This window comes from Anopheles merus, chromosome X, assembly GCF_017562075.2.
Source record: "Anopheles merus strain MAF chromosome X, AmerM5.1, whole genome shotgun sequence".
NCBI classification, from domain to species: Eukaryota; Metazoa; Arthropoda; class Insecta; order Diptera; family Culicidae; genus Anopheles; species Anopheles merus.
The window spans coordinates 16,502,739-16,526,033 of NC_054081.1; the positions used below are offsets into that span (position 1 = coordinate 16,502,739).

Sequence of the window (23,295 nt, forward strand, 5' to 3'; positions counted from 1 at the left end):
AACCATAGTTCACAAGAAGAAGTGATCGAATATAAAAGGGGTAACTCGGACGGCGGAAGATGATCGTTTATTAGATCGCGATAAAGAAACAATGCATTGATCTGATTGAGGAAAACCTCTGGTGTCAGCGTTCTCGCTCATTCGGTCCACCTTATATGTCCCTCAGTCGTTTCCCGGTCAACATATGGTTTCATTCTATCTCGGCTGCCATTTTTACATATAACTGAGTATGTTCTTCCATTATCAATACTATCAATATTAAATATATCTCCAAGATGCTTTCGTATTGGCGTGGATCAATACATTATCAATACTATCAATATTAAATATATCTCCAAGATGCTTTCGTATTGGCGTGGATCTTAAATTGATTGACGCGGATTTCGCGATTTTTAAATCGAGACTTCTCTAACAGCTCTGAAAATGCAAGGATAGACCCGTGGAATCAGTGCATGCTGTCTGTGCCAGTTTCATAAAATATTTACGGTAAGTGGTGAAAGTAAACGAGAGGAGTGATTCCAAAAAAGCTTGCTGTAAATAATGTACAGAAATGGAACTTTCAAAAACATACATCACCCGATATACTGCGATTTTCTTACTTTTCAGATATTCGAATTCATATCCGAACTTATTGATCACGGTGTACACAGTCGCTTCGAGTTGAGTTGCGCTGCAGCGCTGTTGTTTGCCGGAAAGAGACTGGATGATCTTGTGAGAGGCGAAATAATTTAAAAAGGCACGTTAAGCGTTTTGTTTTTCAGTATTTATTGATTCAACGTTTAGCCGGTTTCCCTGTTTTCGACAAGAATGGGATAAAAATGAGCAACTAACTGTACACAGCGCGGATGGGTTTTTGTGTCAATCGAGTTCTTAAGTGTGTTTTTTGTTTGTTTGTTGTCTTCCTTCCATTTATTCTTACAAGGTGAAAGGTTGAGTAGCCTTATCGTTATTTCGATTTCGATTCACGCTCTTCTTCCAACTCTAGCCTAGCATATGTACAAGGGACGAGTATATGCACACAAATACGCACACAAACACACACACACACACACGAACAATAGTTTGACATATACTGGTATAAAAATATTAAAAAAAGATCCCTAAATCACTATCACTAAAGGCAACAAGCAAACTTGCAGTGTGATTGGAAAATGCAGTATAGAGCGTATTGTAGTGTTTGTTTTCTTTCACTGCTGATTAAGCTAGAACAAAAAAAAACCGTATAACTAACGTATTTACTAACCTAGCCGGAAGGGGCAGCACTCAGCGTGAGTTCCGATTTTTTTTTTCTTTTAAAAAGGCTACCAAATGAGGCTACCAAACCTAAATGGATGCGCTGTTTTCTTCTCCCCGATCTTGCGATGCGCGTTGCTGCTTTTTGTGCGAAAGAAAAGGGTAAAGGAGGAAACACACGCGACAGAACAAAGTAGATCACCAGACACACAAAACCAAAAAAACAACAACCAAAAACCGGACAAAGAAAGTGCAGTACCGGTTACTACTGGCTAGACACAAAGCAGTGGGAAGGAATTAAGGTAAAACAAATGTTTTGCAATAGATTGACTGGAATGATTTTAACGGATTGCGAAATTAAATGTATGTACGCCAAACAAAGGCAAAGTTTTTGGTTCGGTTTTTTTGGATGTGTGTGTGTGTGTGTTTGCATTCTTTGTTTGTTTGTTTTTCGTTTGACTAGGACGTTTCAAGACTTTTAGAGAGGCAGAAAGGCGTGTGCTATGAAAGATATAATTCAATTAAATGAACAAAAAAAAACAAACCAACTAAAATAAAAATACGTAACGTTTATGTATCTTCTAGCAGTGCGCACACTATTCAAGCATTGCGTATATTGTCTAGGCTGTTTGCATTTGCGCGGCTCGCGGCCCAAAATCAGACTCAGAATTATGACCTGGCGGAAGCAAAGCGATTGCAGTCGGTTTTAAATATTAAATCATCATCAGTTAATTATAAATTGGACGTCCCTTTCATGCTGGTGTCGGGAGTTCGGAGACCCAGCACAAGATCCCCACGATGTGTGCGGGTGTGTGTGTAAATTCGACAATCATCATTACTAGCACAGCATTAGCGTATCGGTTCAATAGTTAAGCCAAGAACGAATAACGGACAGAGAAAACCCCCCAGTGTGCGAACAGAGTAGAGAACCGGGATTTAAAAAACACAGAGGAAGGAGGCAATGCTAACTGAATGACACAGACGAACGGCGGAGGAGAGCTTTACAGTGCGTGTGTATGTGAAAAAAAAAGAAATAAAATTTAAAAATAATAAACAAAAAATAACATAAATGCAACCATGCATCACTAAACGCATAACATCGACGACGCGCGCAGGACCTAACTATTGTGACGGGAGTGTTACAATGCCACGCCATTGTTTTCGAGTGACCTGTGGCTGTGTTTGGCTTGATTCTGTCTTTAAATTAACTTCACCACTGTTCTGCAACTATTGCACCGTTAACGTAAACGCATCTGTTATCCTTACTGGGAAAGGGGGCGTACTACTAAAATAGACACAATTTTGTCTGAGAAAAAAGAAAGACTCAATAAAAATATAACACAATGTATGCGTATGTGTAAGTATGAAAGAGAGAAAGAAAGTAAGAGAGAGAGAGAGAGGGAGAGAGAGAAAGAGAGAAAGGCAAAGAGAGGCATCGAGTATACAGCGTGACAAATGGAGCTACATTAATCATAATTACAGCATCAAACATACTCACACACGCGCAGCATGATGAAGGCTCAACATTCTAGAATATGGAGCAAAACCAAAAAAATATATATATATACGAATCAATTTGGACGCACGATGCATAAAGCGTTATAAAATAAATACGCGGCTCTTGGGCACTCTGCCGGCTCATGCTCTACACTCCCTCAGGCTCCCCAACTCTTTCGCACGATATCGCTCAGGCTACCTAATAGTGACCGTCTCCTCTCCTATCGTGGCCCTCGTCTCACTAAACTGACCGGAAATCGATGAACATGACAAAAATCGTTCAAAAAGTAATTTTAAAAAAGATATAGAACGCAACGGGCGCATCGTTCACTATCACTACGAAGCTCCGTGTGGTTTTGGGAGTTACGCGGCGTATTAAAAAAAAAGAAAGAAAGAAAGCATCGCTATCCTCTCTCTCTCTCCGGTCTTGTGCTCACATCGTGTTGTACGCGTTGGCGGTGACCGTTGTCGCGGCCGGTCCCGTCGTGCCGGACACGGGCGGTCCCGGGGCCGCACCCATGTGCCGATGCTGCTGCAGCGGCCCGACCGTGTAGTGGTGATGCACGATGTGATGATGGTGGTGATGCCGCGCGCCCGGACTAATCTTCGCGAGCGGGTGCGTCCGGCCATGCTGCTGCATGCGCTTGCCGCCCCCTACCGTACTGAGCGCCACTCCCCTTCCTTCGGCTGCACTGCCGCCCGCACCCTGCTGCGACACGGCCGAGCGTGCGTTGTTGTTGTTGTTGTTGTTCCGGACGTTACTGCTGGTACTAATACTGGGCCCGGCGCCGATGTACGTGTGACTGTTGCCGGTGGTTGTGGTGCTGCTGCTGCTATTGTTGTTGCTGCAGTGGGTCGAACTGGCGCCGCCCGCACCGTGCGCCGGTATGACCAAGCCGCGCACGATCGGCGGCACCGGCGGGCGCATCGTTTCGTCGAGCCGCAGCTGTGACGTGGAGTGTGTCAGCGGGCCCGGCGCCTGCACGCACGCTTTGCCGCCCTGCTTGAGCGGCTCGAACACGGACCGGGGCCGCTGGGCGCGGGACAGCGAGTTGCTGCCGGTGGGCCGCATGCGCGGCCCGTGCACCTCGTACCGATCGACCAGGTCGCGCACCGTCACGTCTTCGGGCAGCGGTTTCGCTGGGCTGGACGCGGCCACCGTGCTGGGCGGTGTGGCCGTGGTGGCGATGGGTTGGTGGAGCTGCTGCTGCTTCGGCTGGCCGCCCATCGACACGTGCACGGCGACTGGGGAGGACGGCAGCGATCGTACCTTTTTCTGGCCCGTGCGCCGATCGTTCGATTTCGCCTCGAAGTTCATCTTCAGATTGCGCACCTTGCCCGCACTGAACGCATCCTCCTCGTCCGCGGCCTCCTCCGGCTTCTGCGGCTGCCGGGTGGCCGTGCTGCCGCGCACGTTCACCCGCAAGCAGTACGGTGCGGCAGCGCCCGGTTCGCCCGTCCGCGCCAGCAGGTTGACCGCAGCCGCGAACGAATGCTGCTGGTTCAGCTTGGTTTGGCGTTTGGCGGCCGGCGCTGGGTCCAGGGCCGGCCCGCTGGTTGAACCCGCTCGGCTGCCGGCGTACATGTTGTAGGAGTCGGGCGCCGAGGCGGAAAGGCGAGCGTAGTTCGATGAAACCATGCCCTGACGGGCACGGTTCGTTGGCAGGTGGAGGGGATCGGCCGATGGGAGGTTGTGCGCCGGTTCGTGCCCGACCGGGGCTGGAACCTTTTCCGAGGCCGGGCCGGTCCATTTCAACGTGCTGCTGCTGCTGCTGCTGCTAGTCGCTGCTGCCGCGTTCGAGCCACGCTCTTCGATGCGTTTCTTCGTGCGTTTCACCGTGCCCGGGTGCCAGGGGATGTCTTCCTTCTCCTCGATCGGGGGCGGCGCACTGCCGCTTCGGGCAGCCCCACCGCCGGCGGGTACGCACCGCTGGCCGAAGCAGGCGACGAAGGGACCGTCCACGATGCCGGCACAGCTGGAGTCGCAGCTGCTCCAGGAGCATTGGCGCATAACGCCCTGCTGCTCCGCCACGGGCTCCGCTGCTCCGCAGACCTCCACACTGCTGCTGCTTGCCGGCTCGACCGGCTCCACGAACGCTGCCGTCCCACTGCACTGCTGTATGATTTGCGCGGACGACGTCCAGCAGATCGGGGGTGGTTCGGCGGTCTTAATCTCACCGGCCGACGGCGCGATCGCTTCTCCCGGATCCCACTGGGCGGAACTGTTCGCGTCCGCTGCAGCTGTGAGCGGCGTATCCGCACCACCGTCCAGCACGACGTTCTTGCGTGACGCTTCGCGTATTGCCGAGGCAACGGCGACTGCTGCAGCCTCCGCCGCCACGGAAGCGATCGGTATCGGGACGCTGACCGCCAGTGCGGCGCCCGGGTCCGTCAGCAGCGGTGGCGGCGCGATCGGTATGTTGGCGCTACCGCTGTTACACTCCAGCTCGCTGACGATTGTTTTGACCGTGGACACCGGCAACGAGGCAGTAGACGCAGACGACGACAAGGGGATGACGCTACTGCTGCTGCTGCTGCTGCTGCTGCTAGTGGTGGTGTTGTTGGATGGCACTGTTGTAGTAAGTGACTGCACTGGCGAGGATCCGGCGGCAGCTTCCTGGCCGGCTCCCACGTGGCTGCTGCTGCCGGCGGGGAACAGTTTCCGCAGCAAGCTGTCCGTTCGATTCGGCGTGGTGGTGCTGCCGGCAAGGGCAGGCTTCACGGAGGTACCGGGCTGGCGCACCGACCGCGACGGCATCTTGTCCTGCAAGTGCACTATCTGGTTCGGCGACACGCTGTAGTTCTGCCCGTTGCCGCACGGCATCCTTATCGTCTTCGTCTCGGGCGTGCACGGCGACCGCATCTCGAGCGCCCCGCCGTGCAGGTGCTCGAGCGAGTAGCTCTGCTGCTTGCGCCGCCCGGACGCCGAGGCCGGTCCGCCCGCGTCGCCCGCACTGTCCAGCTCGAGCATGGTGCGGGTGCGCGACGCCTTACTCGCGTCCGCAAACGGCTGCTCCGCATACGCTAGCGACGAGCCGGCAAACTCCGCATCGTCCGGCCAGCGTGGATTGAGCGATTCGGGCGACAGGCTTTTGTGGCGCTTCAGCGCACCCGCCGCCCGCGTACAGATCCGCCCGTCGCAGGCGCTCCACGGTTTGTACGGGCCCTGCGGGAGGTACAGGTTGGCCAAACATTTCGCCGCCGCCTTCGCTGTCGAGGCCGGGCCGGGCGGGCTGCTGCTGCTGGCGGACGCTGCCGCTCCCAAGGGCACGGGATGGGACGTCGGCTCGCCCTGCCGATGGTCTGGCTGCTGCCCGAATGCTCCCACCTTCAGCTGTCGTGTGCGCGTTCGACCCCGGCACGGGCCGGCATCACCTTCATCCACGCCGTCGGCGCTCGGGTCCTCCTCTGGCGCAGCTGCTGCCTTCTCCGCCGCAGCGGCTGCCTCTTTCCCCAGCGCGTGCACGATCGGGAAGGAGGTGTGCTTTTTACCGCCGCCACTACCACCACCACCGCTGCTCGCCCCGTTGAGCGCCTGTATCAGGGGCGTCGGTTCGCTGCCGGGCAGCGAGCGGCCCTCCTTCGCGCCGGTCAGCTTCAGGTTGGTTTCGCTCTTGCTGCGCTGCAGCTTCTCCTTGTTCTTCATCGCATCCAGCATGCCCTGGTACGTTTCCAGCTGCATCAGAAAGTTCTTGTTCGGCTTGATGCAGCTCCGCTTCTCCTTTACGTGCTGCAGCGCCTGTCCAAAGTCCCACCCGTTCGCCTTCATCGCGTACGCAATAACGACCGACGCGGACCGGCTGATGCCCATCTTGCAGTGCACCAGCACCTTCGAGCCCTCCATCTTGGCGCGCGAGATGAACTTGAACGTGTTGTCCCAGTGCCGCAGCAGGTCCGTCTTCTCGTCGTCGTACACGCGCACGTTGCAGTAGTGGAACAGCCCGGGGAAGAAGTTGTCGATCTCGCGCGTCACGTTCAGTATGTGATGGACGCTGCAGGGAGGGTTTTGAGCGAAGCGAAAGAGGGTGTAGGTGTTGGGCGAGTTCACATAACATCATAATCACGTTATGCGGGGAGTTACTTACCCGTTACGCTGCAGCTCCTCCAGATTGCTGGCGTTCCACTCCGAGCCGAGATAGACGTGGTCGAAGATCTCGGTCGGTGCGTCCATCTGGCCCAGGATGACGAGCATCTCCGCGTCGATGAACGGTTTGTACTCGCCCAGATCCATATCGAGCAGCTCCTCGAGCCGGCCACGGATGAACTTGGACGTCACGTCGTCCAGATCGACCGACATCATCACCTCCTTCAGCTTCGAGCGTATCACACTTTCCGTTTCCTCTCGTTCGGTCGGTCTGCGAATAATGAAAACGTTGGTTTTAGCTTCAGCCCTCTGCTGTCCTTCCCTCAATCCTCCTCCCAATCCCATATGGTCTAACCGATCTTTAAACACTTTACGCACTGACACGAAACGAACCCAGCATGCTTATACAAAATTCTTGATATCAACATGCACTTCGAATGTACAAGTATGCTGCCGCTACATATCGAATATATAATTTCCCTTGGCGATGAAGTGGCTGATACACCCTCCAGCTGCTGTAAGTTGTTTTCCTAGACATTTTTTCCGGCGTGTTTGTGGATCCAAGCTCTGGCCCAGTGTCCTAATCTGAAGGCTTGTCATACACTCCACGTGATGCAATATCTTGCAATACTGTGAACATAGTTGAAGATACAGGGTTTTCTAGTAGTTCTCACAGCTGTGAGACACTTTATTCACTCTTTCTTGCGTGAAATGAACTTATTTTAATAGGAATTGAACTCTATAGCACTATTGTTGGACAAATCCAATAGTAATTACCAAAGAAGGTTCCAAAAAGCGTGCCTTAGAGTCCAATTTCCATCGTATGGAATTCACTCCCTATTAGAAAGAGTCAGTAAAGTGTCCCACAACTATGAGAACCCCTGTATAATAGAACCCCTGTATAATAGAACCCCTGTGTATAGAACCTATTATATTTTGCAAAACCAACATGGTCTTATTCCTAAGCGCGCCACCACGACCAACTTGATGTGCTTGGTGTCCAAATTAATGTCTAACACTGCATGCAATCGTCAAGTTGACGCAATGTACACCGATTTCAAAGCGGCTTTTCCGCATAGTCGGTCAAAGCGGTCTGCCTCATAGTTTGCTAGTAGCAAATTGGAAAAAAAAATGGGATTTGGCAACCCATTGTTATCCTGGTTGAGCTCATACATTGCAAACCGTACATATTCTGTCAGGATAGAACATCATTTCTCCCCACCATTTGTTGGTCTGTCGGGTGGACAAATGCCACTGTTTCAGTGACTCTTGGCTGAAACGAAGCTCAAATCAGCTCACGTACAAAACTGAGATGATCAGAGGTGGGATTCAAACAGTTGGTGGACCAATCAAATGATTAATGAAATTTTGTTTAGCACCTAACTCTTGATTACTAACTTGGTGATTTCTGTTGAGCTCACGATATTTCTGTCGGTGATTTTCACGACATTTTTGGAATATACTTGGCGTGTGGTCTCAATGCACACTGCACAGCAAAATGAGCATGCTTTCCCGCTCTGTCTGGTTTGATGATCTGTCGGGTCAAACAGAGCGAGAAACCATGCTCATGTTGTTTCTTGGAAGCATTCGCCAGCATGACTATCATTATGATTACCGACTGAAAATGTCGCGACCAAGGGACTGACCAAGAGTTGGTTGCTAAGTCACCAAGCATGTTATGGTCGCAACAATTGTTTGAGATTCACCTCTGATCATCACAGTAGAGCTCGTGACGCTGACATGATTTTGTTTCAGCCAGAATTTGTTATGACTATGTCAGTGACATTTTGCAGAACTGATCTTAGTAAAAAAAGTCATGACTAAGTGACTGATCAAGCATTGGTCGCAAAAATGTCACGAAGCATGGTCACACCAATCGTTTTGAGCATCACCTCTGATTATCACAACTGAGTACGTCACGCTGACATGTATTTTGTTTCAGTCAGCATTTTCTATGACATTGACAGTGGCGAGAATGATCCCTGCCTAAATGCCTGCGCTTCATTGTATCTAGTGCATGAGTGTTTTGACCATCACGTTCCTTTGTCCCGCTTCCGTTCCCGTCTCTTCGAATCCTCCACCCTATCTACTGTCTCTCATCCTTTTTTCCCTAGCTATTAAGTATTACATATTGCACAACTCTGGGTGGCAGACAATACAATTTTTACTGCACAAGCAGCGCAGTTGCGCCGGCTGGCAGTCGCTTACTTGTTGCGTATCGAGCCAGGCGACGGCGGGCGGCGGCTTTCGAGCGAATCCATCGCGTTCCACTCGTTCAGACAGGAGCGGTCCGAGTCGATGTGCGCCTCGTAGTACGCCACCCAGTCGTGGGACGGGCCGCCGGCAAAGAAGTTGTGCTCGCGCGCCTTAAACGAGGCCTTGTGCAGGGTTTGCAGCGCCGACCACATCGCCTGTACCGACACCGGCTTAAAGATGTGCTGCTTGCCACAGGAGCTAACGCTAAAGCCACTGCAAACGGAAGAACAAAGGGTACTTAGTAAATAGAGCCAACACATTAGAAACACCGACACGTACCCGTCACCGTCTAACCGTATGGATGTGTCAGCGAGCACCTTCAGCACCAAGCCAACCGTCGTCCGCTCGTTGCAGTCGATGCCGAGCAGGCAGGACTCTTCGAGCTTTTTCCCTCCTTCCACGGGGATGGCACTGGTGCTGCTGCTGGCTGGATGCAGCTGCTGCTCACCGGGCTCGTACAAGCACGTCGAATCGATCGCGCAGCTTCGCCTATCGCCGCCGATCGTCGTCACATCGTCCACAACACCGCTCGGGGAAGCGAACGGCACACCGACGTAATCTGGCGACGTTACCGCGTCCACGCTTACCGTGCTACTGATTAACCTACTATTAGCTTTACTATCACATTGATCGCTTCTGCACGTTGGCGCTGCGTTGCCACCGGTGGGCGGTAGCCGACCGCCACCGGCAGAGCAGCCAACGCTCAGGACGCAGTTGTCTAGGCTGGACACGTACGTGTCGCTGCCGTTAAACGTTTCGCTGCTGCTGCTGCTGCTACCGCTGTGGCGCAAGTGTTGTTGCTGTTGCCCAGACGGCACAGTCGAGCTGACGCGACCGAACTGCTGGGACGCAACTGTGGCATACGTGGCGGGTGGTGTCGCCGCCGCCGCCGCCGCCGCGACCATTTGCAAGGTGGAGGAGGAGGCGGCGTTGCTACCGATCGAGGAACTGGTGCCACCGCTCGCCCCATGGTACGGCGTGGTGCCGGCGGTGCTATGGCGCTTGCTGGTGACGGTGCGCGACACCACCACCAAGTATCGGGTGCGACCCGTCCGCAACGATTCCAGCTTCACCGCCTGTATATAGAGAGAGAGAGAGAGAGATGGAGAGAGATCAGAATATTATTACCAGAATGCGCTTAGCGCTCCCCGCTTACCATCTTGAGCGTTTCTTCCGGCCGGAGCAGGCAGGTCATGGACTGCAGGTGCTGCTGAATGTCGGAGGAGGACGAGCTGCTGCCGCTGCTGCACGAGGACGCCGGTCGGCTGGGCGCTCTGCCTTCCACCTTGCCCTCGCCGGTGTCCGCCGTGCCGATGCCGCCACCGTCGGCCCCATTGCTCGTTGCCGGTGCATCGTCATTCGCGGCGCTGCTGCTTCTGCTGCTGCCGCCGCTGTCGGCGTTGTCGACGGCCGGATCGACAGCAGCGGCGGTGATGTTGGTAGCCGTGAGTTGATCCTCGCACGAGGCACGAAGATGCTCGCCTGACCCAAGCATCAAGGCGATGGTCCCTTGGCTGGTGCTGAACTTCGGGCATCCGCTGCGGCTGCAATGACGCAACGCGACCGTTAGTTAGCCCGTCCACTACAAAACCGAACCGCCGGTCGCTACTTACCCTCGGATTACTTTCGATTGTGTCTCTTCATCGCGCGCTGATTTCTTGTCCTGCAAAGGAGAGAAAGAGATGAACAAAGAGGAGATTAAATTGACTGCAAGTGCAAAGTGAGGATGCAAGTGAATGTGACACACCATAATTTTTAAATCACTTTTTAACTTTGATCACTTGAAGCAAACTGTTCTGGTTGCAGAGAGAGATGTTCTCGCTATGCCGGTCGTGATGCGAATGCAGCCCCGATGATTCGCAAGTACGATTCTGCTGCCAGGATAGGAGGGAAGATAGAGATAGCGGCCTTCCAGCCAGTGCACGCGCGGGAAGAAATTCCTTTCCACCCCACACACACAGCAATTTTATCAGTGCTGCGTCGTCAACAAACGCACGATGATCGTTCCCTGCTACCCACATCCTTATCGATTCGAGAGTCGAGGTACACCGAGATCGTGGCAAACATCATCACTAGGGCCCCCACCCCCTAATCATCTAACACCGCCAGAGAGCGGGTGACACAAAGCAATGTTGGAAGTTGGAGCATTTTTTTTGCACAAGCAGCGAATTTTACAAAGCATGAGACTGTAACACACCAGCGTTCTTCACCAGTCACCAGCCGGGGGGAGCCGTTTGCGACACAACAAATGCTGCGGCCAGCACAAATACATCCGCAATCGTCGCCGGTATGGAATCGAGAGGTCGTTCCGTTCGGCTCACTTTTGAACCGTGAAGGCCATCCCGCGAAGAAAATGGGGGGAAAACAGCACGAGGCTCGTCGGGCATGTTGCAACCGAACACAGCACAACATACACCGTGCAGCCCCAGACAAACACACACACACACACACACACAAGCACATTCATCATATGTTGCAAATGTTTGTGTGTGTGTGGAGGGGTGTTGTTTTCAATTTTGTTAGTGATTTTTTTTACTGTGGTTGTTTTGGTTTACGATTACTACAATTTATTTCGACCACGATCAACCTTGCGCGATGCGTGTGTTCGGGTCGCACGGAACGACGAGTGCTTTGCGTCACACACAAGGATGATCGAATAAAATCGAAATCAGGCGTGCATCGGTGCGCCGCACCGAAACCTAAGGTAAGGTCAAAGTAAATTTCGTATGCTGTGGTAACGTTTTGTGGCCGTTGTTCCTCTGCGCCGGTAGGGTTGATGGTGGTAGCGCGTGACCGATCGCGGGGGCGTTTGAGTGGCTATCGCCCCCGCGGCGTTCCGTTCACTCGACGCTTTGCGCGGCCGAACGAAAGGATATTGCGATGCGTTGACAGCCAGAGCGTCAAGCCGCTTTGAAACGGTTTTTTTTTTTGCGAACACAGGAGCAGTTGCGAAAATCGAATTCGAATTCCATCGTGGAGGGGGTTCATCGGTAGAAAACATTGCCGTGTCCATGCGGCCTACGACAGACTAGACCGGAATGAGCTAAGTCATATCATGCAGCGGTACCACTTTCCTGGAAAGTTGATACAACTGTTATGGGGTTACCCTGAATGGGGTGCAGTGTAGAGAGGGAAAAAATGAAGTTTCGTCGGAGTGGATTCCGGCTAGCTCGGAAGTTTTCTGGAATCGATTCCGGATAGTAGCTCCGGAATAAGTTTCCGAAAAAATTTCTGGAATCGACATCGGCTCCGGAATCGATATCGGCTCCGGAATCGATATCGGCTCCGGAATCGGAGTCGGTTCCAGAATAGGAATCGGCTCCGGAATTGGTTCCAGAATCGACGCCGAAATTGGAATCAGTTCCAGAATCGACTCAGAAATCGGAATCAGTTCCGGAATCGGCTCCGAATGCTGTTCCGGAATCAGAATCGGTTCTGGAATCAAAATCGGTTGCGGAATCAGAATCAGTAGCGGAATCGAAATCGTCATCGAAATTGCAGTCGGTTTCGGCATCTCCATAAGAATAAGCGTTTGGGTTCAATTATGCTATATATTGATGTCCGCAAAGAATCCAACTCTACTTGTAAACGATCAATTCTCATGGAGATTCCCGATCTGATCTGATTTCAGTTCTGAAACGTCTTATTCCTATTCAAGAACTGATTTCCATTCCGGATCTAATTCCAATTCTGGAGTGAATTCTGCTTCCGTTTCCAATTTCGGAACCCATTCTGATTTCGGAGCCGACTTCAACTCCGGAATCGGTTCCGAAATTGGAATCGATTTCAGCATCGCAATCAGTTCCGGAATTGATTCGGATTCCGAACAGGGAATCGGAATTGGGTAGGTCCGATTTGATGTCGGAATTGTTCGAATCTCACAGGGCTCTGGAAGGTGCCTCAACATTGCCCTGGAAGGTGTCATTCGAAGCGCGGAGCTAGACAACGACATCTGTGCCACGATACTCTACCGATCTCGCTTACTGATGATTTCTGCGGTATCATGATAGAAACACTACTCTACCGATCTCTCCAATTTCTTGGCTTCGCGGATGAAATCGACATCATCGGCAGGACAACAGCGAAGGTGTGTGAGGCGTACACACCCGACTCAATCGCGAAGCAGCAAGAATTGGATTGAGAATCAATGCGACGAATACGAAGTACCTATTTGCCGGAGACTCAGAACATCTGGGAAACAGTGTTTTAGTTGACGGCGACCATCTCGAAAGTAAAAGAGGTCTGCTATCTCGGGACGGTCGTTACTTCGGACAACGTCATCAGCAACGAAATCCGGACACCCCTACAGATACTATGGGCTTCACCAACGGCTGAAATCTAGAAGACTTCGCGAGCCCGCTCGAAATGTGAGATCGCACATTTATTTGTCCAGTCTATGGACACGAGTCGTGGATCATTCGAGCGGAGGATGCAAACGCTCTAGGGATACGATGACTGGGGCATGTTATGAGGATGCCGGATGCCCCACCAAGAAGATGCTAGACAGCGATCTGCAGTGTGGCATGAGGAGCAGAAGAGCATAGCGAACTCGATGGCTGGATCAGGTGAAGCAAGACGGAGATCGTGTATCTACATGGATAGGAGGCTGCAGCTAGAGACCGAGCATTCTGGAGAATAATTGTTGATCGGATCATGTCACATCGACGTAAGAGATTTCATGAGATTTCAAACAAAGAGTTTTTTTTAATTTTTTTTAATGATTCTTCCATAATGCACCACCCAAAATAAACAATCATATATAGATATATCTTCTTTCATCACACATCTGAATCATAAATCATGGTTGCCCGAGCAAAAGTAAGATGTCGTTCAGTTATTACCGTCCATCGATTCATTGAACGGTGGCTCACTTGCCAGTGTCATTGCTGGCCATTTAAATTTTACGACCGCAGCGTAGTTTTGCTTTGTTTCCATTTTTTTGTTTTATTTTTTTGTATGCTATCCAGTCGCAGCGAACGAGCAGTTAACTGCTAATTGGAATGACCGACCTCGCTGCATTTTGCCGCGGGCCGTCTCCGGCGATCCTCGAAGTTGTGGCACAAAACGGAACGATTATACAGAGAAGAGAGATAGAAAAAACACATAAAACGACCATAGGCTCCCTTTGACCGGCGCGGACGCGCATGCTGCAGGGAATTTTCAGCAACAAATTAACCAAAACCCATCATAAACCTTCCCGGTCGAAGCCAGACTCAAAGGCTTGGTGGGGCATCATGCAAGCTTGCAACTAACACACACATCCCGTCCGCCGGGATCGGGATTGGCAAAGACGGCGCTTGGACATTCGCCCGACGTAGCGAATGGTTTTACGATCGCAATTATGCACCGCATCTGCATGTGCAAGCTACCACGTGCTTTTTTATTGACGGTTAATAAAGATGCGCCATAAATACAAGACTGCCGGTCGGCTATCGGTTATTGGTAACTACTGCAACTGGCCAGTTAGCATCTTTCCTCACGATCCCTTTAACCGTACAAAAAAAACTTCGTTTTTTATTTCTGTATTTGTTTTTAAGCAATGTGGCAGACGAATTGCATGCATACAAAAAAAAAAGATCGAATCGAATCGGACACAACACTCGAGTGCGCTTTTCCGTGCGGCTAAATCTGACTACCGACCCCCGCGCACCGCATCTTTCTCTCTCTCCTCCCCTCCCTGCCATCATTTACACGGAGTGTATGCTTATGAACTGTCCTACCCGAACAACAACAAGAGAACACGTCCAACAGTGTGGACGCCGTACACAACAGGCCCGTGTGTGTTTGCGATATAGGCAGACAAATTCTAATTTTAGGCGGGCATGCGTTAACCCGATCGTCCTTCGCGCGACGCGGCTTCCTTGTTGGCGAGACCCGTTGGCGGTACAAAACACACACACACACATACACACACACACACCTATCCGTGGTACGGCCTACATCGCCCCTTCACTCCCACCAAATTTGCGCGCACCCATACCAGTCGTAATTCTCGTCGTAATTTCTGGTGTCCCTTGATAGAGAGAGACAGAGAGAACGAGAGAAGAGGGGAGAGAAGACAAGAATGTATCTGTTCGGAGAGTGGGGCTGGAAAATGTTTTTCTTTTTTTCCGTTCCGCTTTAGAAAAGCAATCGCAAACGGTTTCTTGGGGTGAGGTCAGCAGTTTGCAAATAATCGGCGACCTAATCCACTGATGTCCCACACAGCTGCTGCACTACAAATCGCTTCCTAGAGATAGTAGTGCATATAGGGAAGATAATTCTCTCTGTTGTTTGCAAGCATGTTGCGGTTCGATCATGATCCGATCTTGCAATGACACATCAAACGAACACGTGGAGCATGTGTTTTTCTTTTTGGTGCGAATGTTGATGCTGCTCCCCCTCTTGCGTATAGTAGGGCTTTGAAACCGTGGCAAAACAGCAAACCAGCAGCAAAGCCGGAAGCACCATCCATTCAACCCTGCCGGCTTGGGTGGGTGTTTGTGACCGCACAAGCACCGCACCCGATCAGACACATCAAAAAGGCACACACGCGGGTGCGTACCGGAGGCCGTGCGGCATTATGGTGCGTAAATGTTGTCCTCTGCCGATTGAAATCGCCGGATATAAGCAAGATGCTTTACAAGAGCTGGGAGCACGTGCAGCAGCACGGAAGAAGTACGGAACAGTGCTGCAAAATGTCACTGTCAATGTCATAGAAAATTCTGACTAAAACAAAATCCATGTTAGCGTCACGTACTCAATTGTGATAATCAAAGGTGATAATCAAACCATTGGTGAGATCAATGCATGCTTTGTGACATTTTTGCAACCAACGCTTGTTCAGTCACATTTGTCATGACTTTTTTTTACTAAGATCAGTTCTGCAAAATGTCACGGACATATTCATGAAAAATTCCGACTGAAACAAAATTATGTGAGGTGAGTCTCAAACAGTTGATGCGATCATCATATGCTTGGTGACATTTTATGCAACCAACTCTTTGTCAGTCATTTGGTCGCGACATTTTCTATCGGTGATCATCGCGATAGTCGTGTGAGATATGGGGTGCCTGCGAGTGGTTCCAAGAAATAACATGAGCATGGTTTCTAGCTCTGTTTGATCCGACAGACCATCAAACCAGACAAAGCGAGAGAGCATGCTCATTTTGCTGCTTCTGACCACACGCCAAGAATATCCCAAGAATGTTGTGATTATCACCGACAGAAAATGTCGTGACCAAGTGAGCGGTCAAGAGTGGGATGCTAAACAAAATGTCATCAAGCATGTGATTGGTCCACCAACTGTTTGAGTCTTACCTCTGATCATCTCAGTTCTTTACGAGAGTTGAATTGAGCTTCGTTTCAGTCATGAGTGCTGGTGACTGAAACAGTGGCATTTGGCAGCACTGTTCACAGCCAGAAAAAGTCATGATTATGCTTGCGCCGGCATTCAGCTAAGCTTGTGAGTCAGAGTATCTCGGTTGACTCAAGCATTCGTATGTCGCGTTCGGCATGTCATGATGCACTTTCAATGAGCATCAGCAATGAGCATCAAACTACCACGGACATGTTCATTGTTTTCGTTGGTGAATATCTCGTGATGCTCCTGAAATTTTACAGCACTGAGTACGTATCGTGCGGAAAGACAAGCAGGAAGTACTCCAGAGGTGCGGGAGCACATCAAATGCAACCTATATAAGTTCATGTGCGGCCACAAACACACAGACGTGGTGGTGTGGGACGATTCAAAACGCGCAGGTGTGATCCAAAACGCACGACGAGTCTTCGATTGTGCTGCTGCTGCAGATCGGCAGACGCGCGGGAACCTTTTTTGAAGGAACAAGCGACATAATAAATAAAATAAGAAATCGTCATACCAGACCATCACCGGCGTTGGCCTTACCAGGAGAATGGGGGGGGGGGGGGGAGGGGAACCAGCCAGGGATTTAACTTGGCCCAATTGCGTCAACTGTGCCCGGTACTACTTTCAAGGAAACATCAATCTTTTCATTATTCTCCTTTTACTGCTCAGGTGACCTACTTCTGACCGTGCAGGGGCGCGCGCGCTGGTACCTTCCTTTTGCCACCACTCTCTCCCTCTCTTCTCCTTGCTCTTCTTCTTTTTCTTCTTCTGTCAGACTCGTAACTCGTCCCTCCGCGCGCGCTCGAGATTCATCTTCCTCTTGTATGTGTCGAATGCAGAAAAGCGCAGCTCTTGTTGTTGTTGTGTTGTTTATGTCGCAGATATGAGTCTTTTTTTTTTGTTTTATTTTCTGTTTTTATGATCCGCAACAACTGCTGCTACTGCTTGGACGCGGGACGCACACGCGGTAGGATTCTCGTGGCCTATTCTTCCATACTAGGGCTGCATATATGTTGCAACTGGTAGGATTATCTGTTGATAAACTGCCAACTTATTTGATTGAAATAAACAAGACCTACAACTGATCAATGGATAGATCCGTTTCAAAAGAAGATGTCTTCTTCCTAAGATGGATTCTACATGTCCCCTGAAGATCATCTTGTAGTCCATCGTAACCCCCGGACATTTGACCGACGTCGACCATGGGGCCATGGGACCATCGTCCCATCAACAATACAGGGTTTTCCACGAGTTCTCATAGGAGTGGGACACTTCATTGACTCTTTCATACGTGAAATGAATTTAATGTAATGGGAATTGGACTCTATAGCGCCTTTGTTGGACAACTCCAATAGCAATTTCCAAGGCGTATCATAGAGTCCAATTTCCAACAAGGAAAGTTCACTTCCGAAAGGAAAGAATTAAGGAAGTGTCTGACAATTATGAGAACCCCTGTAAAACGCTGTAAGCCCCAGACTCAGAAGTGGAGTCAGCGTTTTTTTTTTTTTAATCAACGGGGAAAGACAATTGCCCAGGTTTTGGATGGATTTGATTTGGATCCTCCAATCTGCAGCAAATCTTAGGCTGATATCGACACAGCGTTGCAATCTGCTCTTTAGCTCGATCATGTATTCCTTCCTGCAACTGCAATGGCCGTGTCATCAGCGAACAGAAACAGCATGGCCCGCTGGGATTTTGGTTTCTCGCGCGCGCCAGCGTGGTTTCCAGTGCGGATGGTGGTGCAATTTCGCAACAGCAAACGTGTGCGGCGTGTGTGTGCCAAGCTATCATTCCCGCATCGGTCCCGCTGCGGCAACAAACCGGATTCCCGGGCGATACAGATTTCTCTTCTTGCCCAGTTTGTCCCACATTCCTTGCCTGCAATGGCCGCTTGTCCGCAGGTTCACTGATGTCCAAAACGTCCCATGCCTTAATGTGCCGCCATCAAGGGCACCGGTGAGATCATCACGAAGGGGGGCGACACACACACACCCGTGTTGGTGGTGCTTTGGAATAAACGGGTGCAAGGATGCAATCGGGATTGACCGACGGCCGCGTTGGGAAGCTGCCGGACAAGGCCGACCCGGAGAGGGGGTACGATTCCCGTTCTCCTCCGCAGCAAGGACAACGGCCGCGACACGGTGCAACCGTTAACCAACGTGCGTCCAAACGCCAAACAAGGAGAAAATGGCGTGTCTTCGGGTTTGCCTAAAACGAAACGCGTTAAATCTATCCCCCTCCCTGGGCTCCTCCTCCCACCCTCCACACTCTGTTGGGGTGTGCTCTACCTACCGTATTATTGGTGCCGTCTTGGTTGCTGCTGTTGTTGATGGGGCTGCTGCCGCTGCTGCTGATCGGGCTTGTGACCAATGCCATCAGCACCACCATGCGCGCCTCTCCCCGTGTCGCCCCGTCTACGCACACACCTAAAACACAGTCACGCGTACAAGCTCGCGCTCTCGCTCTCTCTCTTTTACTCGTTCTATGAGTGCCCAGGGAGGGATCTCGGCCGTGTGTGAGTCTTTTTTCAGTTGTCTCTGGTCGGCCGTTTCCGTTTTTTTTTTCTGTTTTAACACACTTCCCCGTGCATGCGGTGTTGACTGCCGGTGTCCCTTTTGCTTTTGCGGGACAGGGGACAGGCTCTGGGGGACAGTAGTGCTTGGGGGTTGGCAGGTTTTTGGAGCCGGTTCGTTCGATGCGGTTGAGTGTGGACAAAACGGCGACTTTGGTTTGGCGTTTTTTTGTTGTTGTTGTTGTTGTTGATCGCGGAGGAGTTGTTTACTCGCTGAGGTTGGAGCGTCTTTGCCAAACGTTCGTCTGCCGCCCTGTTTCCCGCCTTGCGCTTCCCCGGGCAGGATTCCTAGCGGCCGCAGCAGCAGCTACGGCACACGCACAACACATCACGCACACAAACACGCACACAAGTACACTAACAACAACAAAAATACACAAAATACAACACTGTAGCGACTTGTAGCGCGCTGCACTACTGCTTCTTCTACTTCTTCTTCTTCTTCTTTTCACTCCGTATGCCTGGGGGATTGACCAGGGGGCAGGGCACCACAAAAAAACACACACACACGCAGACACACGCTAGACTAGGGTGCTGCTGCTGGTCGCTGATGAGGAGGATGAGATTTGGCCCGTTGCGACTTTTATATGGGTCATACGCGACAAAGCACAACAACAGCAGCAGCAGCAGGAACGGGCGCGCACATGGCTAGGCACGGAACCGCAACCAGCGGACGGAGGAAGGAGTGGACGCACCGCTGGGGCAATGGCGGCATGGCGCCCGAACAGCTCTCCCGGGTTTTGGGCGGATGGCAGTGATCCCCCGGGGGCAACGCTCCTTGCACAGGACAATGACACACAGGCACGCACAAAAAACGAACACACAGACACACACACACACACACACACACACACACACACACACACACACACACACTGGGAGAACGGGGACACACAAAAAGCGCGGCGCGGCGCACGCACGAAAGGAGCGCACACAGACACACACAGACACGCACGCACACGTAGGAATCACGCGGAAATCGACCTTTTGCCTATTGTGACTGTCTGGCTGGCAGCGCGGCAGCTGCTGCTACTACACCCATCGTGGGGCACCGACTGCTGCTGGGACGAACGCTTGCCTTGCCTGGCCCACACATTAGCCGAGGAGGCTGCGGCTGGTGCTGCTGCTGGTGGTGCCGTACTCGCGTACCACCACACTGTCCATGCTTCGCAAAACGCATCCACAGACACACACACGCACACACACTCACACAAACAAAAACACACGGGCGGAGGGAGAAGGAAGCGGGTGCTGGCTTTTTTTCTTCTTCTTCCTTTGATTGCAACTCCAAATCCCCGCCGATTCCTTTTTCCTTTTAATTTGCGCTACCGCCCCTAGCCCCTCACCAGCACCGTCACCACCACGACACTCTGCTGGCGCGGTGACCCTGTTGTTGTTCCATACCGTGCCTTTTTTGCTGTTGATTGCAGACTCTTGTTGTTGTTGTTGTTGTTGTTGTTGTTGGTGGGCCCTCTTCTTGTGTTGGCCAATGGACCACCACGTTACGAGCGTATGTTTCTGTGTGTGTGTATGTGGGCAGAGAAGTACTCCGGATGGTTAGCACGGGTGCTGCTGGCGGTCACACATGCGGACACGACAGCGAGCGGCGTTTTTCTCGCTTCCTTCTGGGCTTTTGCTGGGGGGGGCAGATTTGATTGGCTGATTGGTTTACGCCGCTGTTTTCCTCGAGGCGCACCACACGACTTTTCCACACGACTTTTCACGCACAATCACAAACACAAATGCACACACACATACAGAGACACGTGCAGACGTGCAAGCTAGGGCAGACATAAACACTGTCGCAGATCTGCTCCCTTCCGTATAGCGAACCCGTACCTTGTATGTGTTTTTTTTTTTTTGTGGGGAATGGGAGAGCAATGCAGCGACGAGGCTGCTGGTGACACACTGTTTTTTTTTTGTTTTTTTTTTGCATTTACTTCACTGCACTCGGACCGTTCCTTTCACCCTTTGTTCCTTGCCGTGCTGTGCTGTGTGCTGGCCGCGAATGGTTTTATTGCACATGGCGCCTGCACTGCTAGAAGATCGTCTGGATGCGCCGTCAGACTTGTTTGTGTCTGCCTGCCTGCATCCACACACACACACACACACAAACACACACGCGGGGACACGGGAGCTGCTCGGAAATTACGCTCTTTTCCTTCTACTTGTTACGCCTTTACGTTAGCTGCTCCCCGCCCGTGCTGTCCCTTTGTTTTGCGCTCCGCTGTTGTCGCCGTCGTCGTCGTCGTCATACGGAACGCCTCGTGGGAGAGGCGGGTGGTGGGGGAACTGCACTGTTCGCGAGAACTTTATTACCCTTTGCACGTAGGTTTGTTGACCGGTTGGCGGGTACGGCTGGTACGGGTGCGGGTGTATCGTATATGTGCTATGTGTGTTTGTGTCCGGTTGTAAATATGTTTTCCCCTCCCTTGCACAGACCTTCGGCAGCCGTTTTCTTGCACACAGGCGCGCGCGCGCGCACGCGGGGATTGGGTCGGAAGGGGACGGGGAGGAACGCTTTTCCCTTCTGATCACTTCGAGTGGTCCGCACTGGTTCGGGCGGTGTGTTGCATTTGACACAATACCACACAGCAACACGGCAGCACTAACTGGCGACGGCCATCTTGACAGTTCCCTTTGCTGAAGATACTGGCTGGCCCACTTTGGCACGCATCCGCACGTACGCTCTACGTCTGCCGCTGCTCCCTTTTACTTTGGTGTGCGTTTCGCTCTTTCCCTCTGCGCTTTCGGTACGCACCGCACGGCCGCGGGGGTAAAAGATGGTGCTGGCCAATTTGGTGTCTCTCTCCCTTACTCGCTCTCTCTCTCCTTCTCTCTCTCTCTCTCTCTCTCTCTCTCTCTCTCTCTCTGTCTCTCTTCCCCTTTCTCTTTCTCTCTCTCTCTCTCTCTCTCTCTCTCTCTCTCTCTCTCTCTCTCTCTCTCTCTCTCTCTCTCTCTCGATTGGTCTTGCCTACTGGCAATCGTAATTGTATAGCGAGCCATGGGTACACTAGTGATAGGCTCACGGATTCGCACCCATCACTCCGAACCGCTCCCGTGAGGATCCGATTCCAACTAAATCAAACCGATAGTGCCCAACTGGATATTTATTAAAATTCAAGAACAAATTATAGACGGTCCTCGAGATACGGACGGTTAATGCGGACTGACAATTTGCTCAAATAACTGTTAAATTTATAAAACCGTGTATCTCCGAATCCGAGTATAAGAGGTTTTTCTCGCTCTACAATGGGACGCCGTTTATACGGGTAAATTTTTGTCCGGCTGTCCGTTTATCCGTGCTGTTGAGTAATAATAGTTCAATACGACACGCAATGTCGAGAAATCTGAGAAGGATATTTGAAAAAAAAAAACCTTATATCATTGTCATAACGTTCAGTTGTGACAAAAATTCAGTTGATTTAAACTGGCTAGATTTTTTCGGAAAAATAAAATAAAATTCTAAAAAAAAAATCAAGAATTTGTGATAAAATAGATACTTTGACCCACCGATTCGGCGACTTGGTGCGGTGCGAAGAAAAAGTCTCGCCCACCAAACCCATAAAACAGACACGACGGCACACATCGACTCCGCCGCTAGCGATGGACTAAGTATCCTAAAATTAGGTCTGCGGATCTGAGAGAAGAGGAGAGAGAGGTAATATGCGCGGGCGCGTATGTGTATGTGTGTGCGCTTGCAAAATCATCTTTTTGCTCTTATCTTGTGCCACCATCTGCTACATTCTTTCTGACTTCAAGTTCAAGTGACTTCAAGCAATGTGGAACGTATTGTAGCTTTTCTAGTTTTGGCGCTACAAAACGTTCTACATCGCTGCGTTTTTAAGTGCTTGGGTTCCATTCAACTCGTCTGAGCCATTCAGAGCCGCTCGGAATTGACGGTCAGACGAATCGGGCCGGTTGCAAGCTTGGAAGGTTGCACCTACCATTCCGGAGCCGCTACCTTTTCTGGCGGAGTAATTTGGAAGCGATTCCAATTGTATGTGTGTGTGTGTGTGTGTGTGTGTGTGTGAGTATGTATTGAAAATGACCATCACTAGAGTACACATGGTCATTTCATTTACTCTTCAGCACCAAATAGGGAAGCGCGTGAGTCGCTGCAAATTTGGCCTTTGGTACGCTGTTGAACATTTTGACAGCTACAGAACAGGCGAAGAGAGTGTGTGAGAAAGAGAGTGTGTGAGATCTATAGAGTATGCTCGCTCTATCCAAGCCCTACACAGTGCCGAGTTCGCTGTCCTGTGAGGAACTTTTGAGCGTTTTTCTTTCTTTCATTTATAGCGCGTT

The 23,295-nt window shown here is 51.1% G+C and overlaps 1 protein-coding gene across 3 annotated transcripts; it reads right to left on the reverse strand.

The window, feature by feature from the left end:
* Positions 1-915: 915 nt before the first annotated feature.
* On the reverse strand, positions 916-21,752 carry LOC121603700 (serine-rich adhesin for platelets). 3 transcript variants are annotated; one of them, XM_041932813.1, is made up of 8 exons: positions 21,430-21,752; positions 18,708-19,534; positions 10,684-10,733; positions 10,227-10,614; positions 9,350-10,146; positions 9,023-9,283; positions 6,816-7,085; positions 916-6,722 (listed from the first exon to the last, which is right to left on the reverse strand). In XM_041932813.1, exons 2-8 carry the CDS (start codon positions 18,801-18,803, stop codon positions 3,164-3,166), a joined length of 5,421 nt encoding a protein of 1,806 aa, XP_041788747.1. In that variant the 5' UTR covers positions 18,804-19,534; positions 21,430-21,752; the 3' UTR covers positions 916-3,163. The 3 variants fall into 3 exon arrangements, with proteins under 3 accessions (XP_041788747.1, XP_041788757.1, XP_041788767.1); XM_041932823.1 differs by having other exon boundaries at positions 18,708-19,344; positions 21,430-21,751; XM_041932833.1 differs by lacking the exons at positions 18,708-19,534; positions 21,430-21,752 and adding an exon at positions 10,818-10,923.
* Positions 21,753-23,295: the final 1,543 nt, after the last annotated feature.